Here is a 12,943-nt window from a genome sequence, read left to right as displayed (position 1 = left end):
AGTGATTGCATGTTTTAAAGCCAATGATGAGGAGTTTTTGTTTGATGCGACAGTGGGTGGGCAACCATTGAAGTTTTGTAAGGAGTAGGAAACATGCCTGAATGTTTTTCTTGAAGAATGATCTGGGCAGCAGAGTGAAGTGTGGACTAAAGTGGGGAGAGAAAGAACTAGGGACTTCAGCAAGGAGGCCGATACAGTAATCAAGGCGGGGTAAAATTAGTGATTGGATTAATGTGGTAGCAGTTTGGATGGAGAGGAAAGACAGATTTTAGTGTTGTTGTGGAGGTGGAATTAACAGGATTTAGTGATTGATTGAATATGTGGGTTTAATGAGAGAGAAGAGTCAAGGATAATGCCAAGGTTATGGGCTTGTGAGACACGAAGGATGGAGGTGCCATCTACAGTGATGGGAAAGTTAGGAGGACAGGGTTTGGGCAGAAAGATAAGAAGTTCAGTTTTAAACTTATTAAGTTTGAGGTTACAGGAGGACATTTAAGCAGACATGTCTTGAAGGCAGGAGGAAATGCATGACTGCAGAGAGAGATCGAGACTGGAGATGTAGATTTGGATATTATCTGCATAGAGGTGATAGTTGAAGCCATGGAAGCAAATAAGTTCTCCTTGGAAGTGGGTGTAGATGGAGAATAGAAGGGGACTCAGAACAACCTTGAGGTGGAAAGCAGAGGAGGAGCCCACAAAAGAGTCTGAGAAGGAGCATATATTTATTTATTTATATAATATATTAGATATTGTATATATAAATATCTATAATATATATATTTATTTATTTTACTTGTACATATTTATTCTATTTATTTTATTTTGTTAATATGTTTTGTTTTGTTGTCGGTCTCCCCCTTCTAGACTGTGAGCCTGCTGTTGAGCAGGTACCGTCTCTATATGTTGCCAACTTGTACTTCCCAGGAGCTTAGTACAGAGCTCTGCACACAGTAAACGCTCAATAAATATGATTGAAAGAATGAATGAATGAGCAGCCAGAGAGATAGGAGGAGAACCAGGAAAGAACAGTGACAGTGAAGCTGGAGTTCTACAGTGTTTCTAGGAGAAGTGGATGGTTAATAGTGATGAAGGCAGCTGAGTGGTGGAGGAGGATTAAGATGGAGTAGAGGCTGTTGGATTTGGCAGGAAGGAGATCACTGGTGACTTTTGAGGGGGTGGTTTCTTAGAGTGAAGGGGACAGTGGCCAAATTGGAGGGGGTCAAGGAGAGAATTGGAGAAGAGGAACTTGAGACAGCAGGTGTAGACAGCTCACTCAAGGAGTTTGGAGAGGAATGGTAGGAGGGAAATGGGGCATGAACTAGAGGGAGCTGTGGGGTCAAGGAAGGGTTTTCTTTTATGTTAGGGGAGACATGGGCATGTTTGAAAGCAGTGGGCCTAAGTTCCACAGCCAGATATCCATAATATTAATCAACTATCAAGTTAGATACCACTTGAGCCGCTTCAAAACAAATTTGAATTTTGTAGAAATGTTTACCCTGAAATCATTCATTCAAATCAATCAATCCATGATATTTATCAAGCCCCTACTGAGTACAGAACATTGCTAATTTCTTAGGAGAGTACCTAAGGAGTTAAAGATACTGTCACAGTCCAGAAAACCTGAAACCTAACTGGGAAAACAAACAAAAATAAATTGTTTACAAATGATGGGAGCAGATAGTTGTGTGAGTATGTCCAGAAGAATTAGCTGGACAATTCTGACAACAGAATTGGCTGTTGGATTGGCACAATTTGAGGGTGTTGAGAATTAATAGGGGAGGGTTTCATGAAGGAGATGAGAGATAAAGTGCAGTTTGACTTGGTTTGGGCTGTCCTCAAAAGGGCCACTGTAAGACTTTGGCCGGCTCACACTTTTAGTCCAGTGATCAATCATTCAATTGAGAAATTTATTGAAAGCTTAACTGTGCAGAACTTCATACTAAGCACTTTTGAAGGGTACGAAAGTTAGAAAGTTAGAAAAGTTGGAAACTCCTGTCTTCAAGGAGTTTACCATCCAGCAGGGGAACCTGCGTGGCCTAGTGAAAAGAACATGGGCCTGGAAGTTAGAGGACCTTGTTCTAATCCCAGCTCTGCCATTTGTCTTCTGTGTAATCTTAGGCAAGTCACTTAACTTTTCTGTGTCTTAGTTACCACATCTGCAAAATGGGGATTAAAAGCCTGTGAGCCCCACGTGGGACATAGACATTATCCACCCTTACTAGCTTGTATCTGCCACAGCACTTAGTACAGTCAGTCAGTCAATCATATTTAATGAACATTTACCATGTGTAGAACAGTGTACTAAGCACTGGGGAGAGTACAATATGACAATGTAACAGACACATTCCCTGCCCATAACAAGCTTTTTGTCTAGAAGGAGAAACAGACATTAATTGAGTAAATAAAATTACAGATATGTACATAAGTTCTGTGGGGCTGGGAGGGGGATGAATAAAGGGAGCAAGTCAAGGTGGCACAAAAGGGAATGAGAGAAGAAAGGAGGGCTTAGTCAGAGAAGGCCTCTTGGAGTAGCTGTGCCTTCAGTATAGGTATGGCTTTGAAGGTGGAAGAGTTATTACTGGATATGAAGAGGGACATGGGTGAGAGGTCAGTGGTGAGATAGATGAGATCAAGGTTAAGTGAAAAGTTTGGCACCAGAGGAGTAAAGTGTGCAGGCTAGGTTGTAGTAAGAAAAGAGTGAGGTAAAGTAGGTGGCAAGGTGATAGACTGCTAGTACAGTGTCTGGCACATAGTAAGCACTTAACTAATACCATTAAAAAAAGGCTGCAGGGAAAATCATACACAAAATAAGTAACAGATAAGAAGAAGTAGAAATTTATGGATATGTGGATGAGTCAGTGATTAAATAGTGTACAGTTTTAGTAGGTACCAAAGTGTCACAGTTGGTTGTGAGGGCATATATTTGGAGGTGATGCAAAAGCACTGAGGAGACAATTGGGAGGAGAAGAAAAATTACTTGGGGAAAATCTCTCAGAAAAGGTGGGATTTCAGGAAGGCTGGAGATGGAAAGAGGAGTGATCTGGTGGATTTGAAGAGAGAGGGCATTTTAGTCAGAAGGAAGAATGTGAGCAAGGAGTCAGAGTTGACAGAATCAAGAATGAGGCACAATGAATAGGATATTTTAAGAGGAATGAGGAATGAAATCTGGGATATAGTGGGTGAAGAGTGGATAGTCAAAAGAGAGAGAACTGATGGAGCGCTTTAAAGCTAGTGATCAGAAGGGAATGGAGGCATTTGAGGTTTTGGAAATGTGGAGAGATGTGTGTGGAAAGATGCTTGAGAAAAATGAACCAGGCTGCAGAGTGAAGTATGTAATTTATTTTAATTTCTAGACAGTTAAATTCCCTCTAGACAGTTAAGTTCCTGTGGGTAGGGAATGTGTCTACCAATCAGTTGCATTGTACTCTCCCAAGTGCTTAATACAGTGCTCTGCCTACAGTTAATGTTCAATTCATTCCATTGTATTTATTGAGTGCTTACTGTGTGCAGAGCACTGTACTAAGCACTTGGGAAGTACAAGTTGGCAACACATATTCCTTTGATTGATTGAGTGATTGATCAAAGTGCCAGGAGGACATCCATGTGGAGATATCTTACAGGCAGGAGAAAATGCGAGATTGCAGAGGTAGTGAGAGGTCAGAACTAGTGAATTAGATGTGGGAGTCATCCGTGTAGATGGGGTGCTGATGCCATAGATCCATTTGAGCTCCCAAGAATGAGTATTTTATTTTAATATTTGTCTCCCCCTCTAGACTGTATACTCCTTGAGGGCTGGGAATATTTCTACCAACTTTATTGTAATGTGCTCTCTTAAGTGCTTGGTGCAGTGCTTTGTACTCAATAAATATCATTGATCAATTGATTGAGTAAAGAATGAAGCCCAGAACTGAGCCTTGCAAGGATACCTATGGTTAGTGGGTGAAAAGCCAAAAATAATCCAGCAATAGAGACTGAGGAGCAGTCAGAGAAGTAAGAGGAGGACCAGGACACAACTGAGTTGGTAGAATCACTGTTAGATAGAAAGGAGTTGACCGTGGAAACAAAGGCAACTGAGAGGTTTGGGACTATTATAGGAGAGTAGAGTCCATCAGATTTGGCAAGAAGGAAGTAACTGGTGACTTTAGGGAGTGCGGTCTCAGGGGAGTAAAGGAGATGAAACCAGATGGCGGTGGATCAAGAAGATAATTTGAAGAGAAGAGTGGAACTCTTTTGAGGCCTTTGAGGCATTTGAGGACAGGAGTGGTAGCAGATTAATGGATGATATAGACGGAGGTGGCAGTAGGCTCCAGAAATGGCTTTTCTGTGAGCAGGGAATGTGTCTTTTACATTGTTATATCATATTCTCCCAAGCACTTAGTGCAGTTCTCTGCACACATTAAGGACTCAATAAATATGATTGACTGATTGAGGGAAAGGAGCCATCAGGGAATGGGGGATTAAAGAAGATGGTTAGGGAGGGAAGAAGAGCAGAGGAAGTGTGAAGTGCCTATGGAAAGTGAAAGGGGAGGGGTTGAAGGCATAGATGATGGATTTTGAGAGCACACAGGAGATTTCATCTTCAGAGATGGCTTGAAAGGCAGAGAAAATAAATGCTGGGGTAGGTAGTAGTTGGAAAGGTGAGGGGAAGCTTTGAGAGTCTCACACCTAATGGTTCCAGTTTTGTACTGAAGTAGTTGTATAATGAAGTAGCCAGTGAGGTCATGGGACCAAAAGTGTGGGGAGGAGAGAGCACTGGGGTTTCAGAAGGCAGTAGAGGGGGTAGATTTTAAAAGCACGTGGGAGATCTCTGAGAAGCAGCTGGGAAGAATGAGAGAATGAATGTAGGATGGCAGGGAAGTTGGGAAGATGAAAAGTATACTTTGGGGAGCTCATATCCAATTCAATTTTTTTTTCAAAATATTTTCAAATAACCCAGACAGTGGAGTGAAGGCTCTGAAACCAGTACAGAGAATATTCATTCATACATTCATTCAGTCGTATTTATTGAGCAATTACTGTGTGTAGAGCAATGTACTAAGCACCTGGGAAGTATAAATCGGCAACATATACAGACAATCCCTACCCAACAACAGGCTAACAGTATCGAAGGGGGAGACAGACAAAAACAAAACAAAGCCAGTAGACAGTATACCAACAGAATAAATAGAATTATGGCTATATACACAGCATTAATGAAATAAATAGAGTAATGAATATGTGCAACTATAAACAAGTGCTGTGGGGAGGGGAAGGGGGAAGGGCAGAAGGAGGGATGGGGGATGAGGAGAAGAGGAGGAGGAGGAGAGGAAAAAAGTGGGGGCTCAGTCTGGGAAGACCTCCTGGAGGAAGTGAGTTCTCAGTAAGGCTTTGAAGGGAGGAAGAGAGCTAGTTTGGCGGATGTGTGGAGGAAGGGAATTCCAGGCCAGAGGTAGGACGTAGGCCAGGGGTTGACAGTGGAACAGGCGAGAATGAGCAACAGTGAGGAGGTTAGTGACAGAGGAGTGGACTGTGTGGGCTGGACTGGAGAAGGAGAGAAGGGAGGTGAGGTAGAAGGGGGAGAGGTAATGGAGAGCTCTGAAGCTCTGAAGGAGTTTTTGAAGCACTTTGTGCTTGATTTGGAGGTTGATAGGCAACCACTGGGGATTTTTGAGGAGGGGAGTGACAGGCCCAGAACATTTCTGTACAAAGATAATCCGGGCAGCAGAGTGAAGTATAGACTGAAGCGGGGAGAGACGGGGATGGGAGATCAGAAAGGAGGCTGATTCAGTAATCCAGTCGGGATAGGATGAGAGATTGAACCACCAAGGTAGCGGTTTGGATGGAGAGAAAAGGGTAGATCTTGGTAAGGTTGTAGAGGTGAGACCGGCAGGTTTTGGTGACAGATTAGATGTGTTGGGTGAATGAGAGAGCGGAGTCAAGGATGACGCCAAGGTTGCGGGTTTGTGAGACAACAAGGATGGTAGTCCCATCCACATGACAGGAGAGTCAGGGAGAGGACAGGGTTTGGGAGGGAAGATAAGGAGCTCAGTCTTGGACATGTTGAGTTTTAGATGACGGGCAGACATCCAGATGGAGATGTCCTGAAGGCAGGAGGAGATACGAGCCTCGAGGGAGGGAGAGAGAACAGGAGTGGAGATGTAGATTTGGGTGTCATCAGCGTAGAGATGAGAGTTGAAGCCGTAGGAGTGAATGAGTTCACCAAGGGAGTGAGTCTAGATGGAGAACAGAAGGGGACCAAGAGCTGACCCTTGGGGATGGGATGGGGAGGAGGAGCCCACGAAGGAGACTGAGAATGAATGGCCAGAGAGATAAGAGGAGAACAAGGAGAGGACAGAGTCTGTGAAGCCAAGGTTGGATAGCATGTTGAGGAGAAGAGGATGGTCCACAATGTCGAAGGCAGCTGAGAGGTTGAGGAGGAATAGGATAGAGTAGGAGCCATTGGATATGGCAAGAAGGAGGCCATTGGTGAGCTTTGAGAGGGCAATTTCAGAGGAGTATAGCGGACGGAAGCCAGATTGGAGTGGGTCTAGGAGAGAGTTGGAGTTGAGAAATTTGAGGCTGTGTGTGTAGATGACTTGTTCTAGGAGTTTGGAACATAAGGGAAGGAGGGAGATAGGGTGATAACTAGAAGGGGCAGTGGGGTCAAGGGAGGGGTTTTTTTAGGATGGGGGAGACTTGGGAAAGTTTGAAGGCAGAGAGGAAGGATCCAGTGGAGAGTAAGCGGGTGAAGATGGATGTTTAGGAGGGGAGGAGGGAAGGGGCAGAGTGTTCATAAGATGAGAGGGAATGGGGTCCAAAGCACAGGTGGATAATGTGGCACTTATTATAATAATGATGGTATTTGTTAAGCACTTACTATGTGCAAAGCACTGTTACAAGTGCTAGGCACTTGAGAGGAGGGAGGAGATCCCATCTGAAGATACTGCTAGGAAGGATGGGAAAGTGGAGGAGAGGGTTGAGAGCAGGAGGTACAGAGAAGGGGAAGGGGTGACTTTGGGGAGCTCAGACCTGATTGTGTTAATTTTACTAATGAAGTAGGTGGCCAGATCGTTGGGGTGAGGGATGGAAGAAGGGGAGGAACAGGGGGGACTGAGGAGGGAGTTAAATGTCTGGAACAGCTGATGGGGGTGACGAGCATGGGTGTCAATAAGGGAAGAAAAATCATTTTGCCTGGCAGAGGAGAGAGCAGAGTTAAGGAGAGTTAAGCAGAGAAGCAGCATAGCTCAGTGGAAAGAGCACGGGCTTTGGAGTCAGAGGTCATGGGTTCAAATCCCAGCTCTGCCAATTGTCAGCTGTGTGACTTTGGGCAAGTCACTTAACTTATCTGTGCTTCAGTTACCTCATCTGTACAATGGGGATTAAGACTGTGAGCCCCCCATGGGACAACCGGATCATCTTGTAACCTCCCCAGTGCTTAGAACAGTGCTTTGCACATAGTAAGTGCTTAATAAATGCCATCATTATTATTATTAAGGCAGGAAAGGGTAACTTTAAAGTGAACAAGGTTGTCTTGGTGTTTAGACTTTCACTAGCAGCGTTCAGCAGCTTGTGCATAAGAGTGAAAGAGGCAGACAGTGGCAGTGATCCCAGGCTGTGGGTTAGTGGTGTGAGAACGGCAAAGGGAAAGGGGAGCAAGTGAGTTGAATTGAGTAGAGAGGGTAGAGTTGAGAGCAGTAATCTGGTCATTAAGAGTGGGCAGAGAGGATAAGGAGGCGAGGTGGGGTTGATGCACTAAGAGAGATGGATGGGGTCGAGAGAGCGAAGTTCTCTGTAGGGGGATAATATAGATTTACGGGGGGAGGAGTGTGAGTGAGGAGGCAAGTGAGAAGGTTATGATCTTGGAGAGGGATTTCAGAACTGGAGAGGGTGGAGATAGTGCAGTAGTGAGGTCAATGGTATCACCAAGTTGGTGAGTGGGTGAGGTGGGGTGGAGCAGGAGTTTGGCAGAGTCAATGAGAGATAGAAGGCGGGAGGCAGAGGAGTCACCGGGGACATCCATGTGGTTGTTGACGTCTCCGAGGATCAGAGTGAGCATCGAAAAGGAGAGAAGGAAGGTGAGAAAGGGGTCAAAATGGTTAAAAAAAAGTTGGAGGTGGGGCCAGGGGGTGGTAGATGATGGCTACAAGAATCTGGAGGGGGTGGTAGAGGCGAATAATACGGGCTTCAAAGGAGGGGAAGGAGAGGGAAGGGAGAGGAGGGTTAGTGCAAAAGTGACATTGGGGTGCAAGAAGGAAGCCGACGCCTCCTCCTTTCCCGGTGAGTCTGGGGGAGTGGGAGAAGAAGTGGCCTCCACTGGAGAGAGCAGCAGAAGAGACCGTGTCATCCGGGGTGAGCCAAGTCTCGGTAAGGGTGAGGAGGAGGAGAGAACAGGAAAAGAACAGGTCAAGGATGAAAGGGAGATCTGATTTATGGCCCTTGACATTTTTGCAAACTGACCTGCATCATTGTTTTGAGTAAATCATTCTGATATTTGGGTTGTTTTTGACAGGCGGCTCGGGATGACAAACGGAAAGGCATTTCTTTTGCAAGTGAATTTAAGAAATTGACCAAGTCAAGTAAGCAGCCGCGAGGGGTGGTGCCCCAATCCCAATTTACAGCTCCATATAATCAGGAAGAGAAACCAACATGCAGCCTGTCCATCAGTAATGAGGCAGAATCTCACCCGTAAATGTACCCAACCTGGTCAGGAAGTGCTTGGCAGGTATGTATACCATCCACTACCTCATACCAAATTAGATAATAATAATAATAATAATAATAATAATAATAATAACAACAACAACATTTGTTAAGCACTTACTATGTGCAAAACAATGTTCTAAGCACTGGGGAGGATATGAGGTGATCAGATTGTCCCACATGGGGCTCACATTCTTCATCCCCATTTTACAGTTGAGGTAACTGAGGCACAGAGTAGTTAAGTGACTTGCCCAAAGTCACACAGCTGACAGTTGACAGAGCTGGGATTTGAACCCATGACCTCTGACTCCTAAGCCCATGTTCTTTCCATTGAGCCATGCTGCTTCCCTAACCTTTTTTAAGAGCTTGTTCCAGTCTGCCTATCCTGGTGGCTTTGCAAATGCAGCAAGAAAGAATAGGTTAGAAACTCCAGGTTTGTCCATAAACCAGCTGTGAGCAAGAACTTGGTTCTTGTCCATCAACCTAATCAGCCATTCAGACAGCTGAGCCCAGACCCAGAGCTGAACTGAAAGTGCCTGAGGGCCAGATTGGAAAATTGTGTGTGTGTGAATGAGTGTTTCTGTGTATATGTGTGTTGGTGGGATATGTTTGAGGAGTGAAAGTTCCTTAACAGCAACCACTTTCCGCTCATCTGACTCTCTGATTCAGAGGCAAAACCTTGTTAGAGTGAAATGGCTCTGGCTTGGAGCCAGGAAGGAGTGTGATGGCATGGTCCATTGGAAATAAAGTAATTTCCAGGGACCACTAAGTGCCACATGGCTGGCCGACACAACCCACCCCAATTTCAGCATGCACATGCCCACTGAGGCCTCAGAGAAACAAGCACTTTGTCATACCAAGTTTAATCTGGCCCTCACTATGCAATCAGTCTGTGTCTACCTGTCTCCCCCATTAGATTAGAAGATTCTTGAGGGCATTACCTGTTTTTCTTTTCGTGTACTCCAAAGCATACAGTGCATATAGTGGCTGACCAGGTTTCTGCCAAAATAGGTGCCAAATACAGTACTCAGCCTCTCAGCTTTGGCCTCCAACTCTAAAGTTATCTGTAGCAATGACTGGATAAAAATAACTACCCTTCGAACTAGACTAAGTCCAGGAAACCATCTCTTACAGACAAGCTCATCTCTAAACTGTAAGCTTGTTGTGGGCAGGGAACGTGTCTGTTTATTATTATATTGCACTCTCCCAAGTGCTTAGCACAGTGCTCTGCACGCAGCAAGTGCTCAATAAATACAATTAAATGAAGCTCTCACAGACAACAGAAGACTGTCAGGTAAGCAACATATTCTGGCTATTTTCATCAACAGGATTTGTTGAGTGCCCTCTCTGTACAGAGCACTGTACAATCTGCCTCCTGTTTCCAGGGAAACTGTACTGAGTGCCTACTTTTAGTGAAATGCTGTACTGGGCACTCTTTTATAAATCTGTGTCCTGAATGTCTATGTGTGTTGAGCACTGTCGTAAGTACCTAATAGGAGTACTAGACATAGTAGTAGTAGTGTCCAACCCAGTCACCTTGTATCTAACCCAGCACTTAGGACAGTGCCTGTCACATAGCAAGTGCTTAACAAATACCACAATTTTTTATTAGTAGTAGTAGTAGTAGTAATGTTATCTCTTGAGTACTAACTGAGTTTTAAGTGCTTAGGAGAGGGTCAACAGAAGTACAAATATTTCCTTTGTATGTATGCTCTCTAGCAGGGGAGATAGGTATAAAAAATAATTAAAAATAATGCAAGCAGAAGAAATAACTGAATGCACATCTCAGGTTCTCCTTTTTATTCATTCATTCATTGATTCATCCATTCATTCATTGAATGATATTTATTGGTTGCTGAGATACAAGGATGAGAATTGGGTAGGGTAGGGTCCCTGGCCCTCAGAGAGCTCACATTCTAAAAATGTGATGAGAGAAATGGCAAGAAATGTACAACAGAGGATTCAAATGATAAAAGTAGCTCAGAAATGAAAAGAATAAGGGCAAAAGTTGAATTGGGGCTCAATTTTCTAGGCTTCTCAGTGTTCCAACAGCCCCTGCCTTCCCAATGTTTTCAATATGTGATGATAGACAGGGCCCACTCCAGAGGCTTGGGGTATCATGGGCCACTTAGTTGGACATTCAAATGCAAAGGGAATCAGAGATGAGTAGCTTCCCTTTCTGCTGATGCAGCAGGTTTCAGGGAAGTGTATAAGCCCAAGGAACCTCAACAAAACCCTTAAGGCTTGCCTTCATTCTCCTACAAATTTCAACTCTTCTTTGTGTCCACTTCCAGATGCTTGCAGAGGCCAAAGAACACAGCCTGAGTGAAGACACCCAGAATGTATGGTGGAAATAGATTCTGTCACCACTTTTCTTCTGAGAGGCCTTTCATTTTTCTTAATTGGAAATGCCTAGGGGATTTCTGAAATGCAGTGTTCTTTTGCAGACATGTGGCAGGTGTTTTGGGGGACTGTTAAACTGGGTAGTATCAGGTTGGCCCTTGAAAGTCAAAGAAACCTGGGCCTCTGCCCTAGGTTTGAGTAAAGACAGCTCTTTGAATAAGCTGGCCTGTTTGGCCACACTTTGATATTAAGAAAAGTCTCTTTGTCAACAAGTCTTTTATTAGGAGAGATTACTGTGATTAATTCCATTTGTAGGAGAGTCTGTGGGGATTCCATCTGCCTGCTGTACTCTTTTAAAGGGGGAGTATAAATACCTATAGTATGTTCCAGTGGGTAAGTCACAAAATGCTCAATTCCTTCTTATCCAGCTTGGTTCAAAACATAGAGAGAAGAACAGTAGTAGCTAATTGAACTGAGTAGTATCTGTTGATAAGGAACTCAGTATTTTCTTAAGCAGATTAGTGTTCCAAGTTTGAGCTTTAAAGCAAAATAATTTATTGTTTCAAGAAGTGTAGTAACACTGTAATAATATATTTATCAGACCTTCCTTTTAAAATGTAGATTTCTTTCTTTTGTGGAAATTGTATTATGTGAGGTCAAAAATCATTTCAAAAAAGTGTTCTCTGAATACCAAAACTGGCCAGGACTTTAAATCTGGATGTTTCCATCTTAAAACCTTCCTTTTGATAAATCAGCCAATATATTTCTCCACATTTCAGATGTCTGTCCACTTCAGAATTGAGTCCATGAAATCCTACTCATTTTCCAACTCAACCCTTTTATTGCAAGGGCCTAGTAACCAGGCCACTCTGCCTGGGCTAGAATCACCAGGATTCAAGAGAAACCAGACAGCACCTGAGGTTACGGTGACTGCAGGACAGGCAGAGAGATGGCTCTAGGAATTGCCCAGTTTCTTGCATTTCCAAGTGATAACAAACTCATGCAGAAACCCAAATGCCTATTCATGGCCACATACATTATCTGATTCCAGTCATGCACTAGTATTTATTGAGCATCTATTCTGTGCAGAGCACTGCAATAAGTGCTTATGGGAGTAGAGGAGGATTTTTAGAACTTAGATCCAGTCAGTCTGAGCTCTGCATTTCCTGCTTTCACTCAAAGCTAAGTCCTCGTAACTCGAAATTTGTGCATTAATTTTCATTTGATGGTGGTGTGCTGCATGCCCTGCTCAAGAGAGTACTGTTTGATGATATTAATTCTGAAGTCCAGAATAGGAAGTGTTCTGTTTATCCACTGGCTAAACAGTCTGTGTATAGGCTGTGGATTTAAAGTGGGCACATCCAGATTCTGGCCTGAGCCTGAGGACAGAAACCTTTTCCTGTTTTCCTGTCAAAGGATCTGAAGTGTTGTGGGGAAGGCATTCCCATACATGTAAAGAACATTAAATTCTCTGCTGCTCATTCCTCCAGTGTAAATGTGGTTCTTTTAGGACAGTGGGCTTTGTGCTCACCACCCCTCTGCTGTGGTTTGACACTGCAGTCCAGGTTGCTGCACAGACATTTTCACTGTTGCATCTGAAAAAGCAGGCCTGGATCCTCCCACTCCATATATTCTTCCAGTTGTCCCGCTCATCAGTGCAGAACAGGCTTGATGACCTGAACTCCTATTCCTAGGGCTCTGAGTCTGGTTAAATGAAAAGAAACCACACAGTCTTGCCTACTCTTGGTAGTAGTTTTTAAAGAGAGGCTAAGTCAAACAACGTCAGCGTGCCCTTTTAACCACGAATAGATGAAATTTTACATTTCATAGCTCCATGTCAGGCCTGGTAGTCAGGCAGCCAGGCAGCCATTTTGGCCGGCCTGGGGAAGATGCTCGAGGGAAATCTAGTCAGCCCCTCTGG

At 44.0% G+C, this 12,943-nt stretch overlaps 1 protein-coding gene across 1 annotated transcript in view; it reads left to right on the top strand.

Moving 5' to 3' along the window:
- PLCE1 (phospholipase C epsilon 1) overlaps nucleotides 1-12,506 on the top strand; it is a 217,648-nt gene extending 205,142 nt beyond the window's left edge. Inside the window, exons 31-32 of the mRNA XM_038764430.1 lie at nucleotides 8,489-8,701; nucleotides 10,974-12,506. Of these exons, the coding sequence (XP_038620358.1) occupies nucleotides 8,489-8,668 (180 nt within the window). The 3' untranslated portion in view covers nucleotides 8,669-8,701; nucleotides 10,974-12,506. The remainder of the gene's footprint in view (nucleotides 1-8,488; nucleotides 8,702-10,973) is intronic.
- Nucleotides 12,507-12,943: the final 437 nt, after the last annotated feature.

Source organism: Tachyglossus aculeatus, chromosome 22 (assembly GCF_015852505.1).
Source record: "Tachyglossus aculeatus isolate mTacAcu1 chromosome 22, mTacAcu1.pri, whole genome shotgun sequence".
NCBI lineage: Eukaryota > Metazoa > Chordata > Mammalia > Monotremata > Tachyglossidae > Tachyglossus > Tachyglossus aculeatus.
This window is presented reverse-complemented; position numbering and strand designations above follow the sequence as displayed.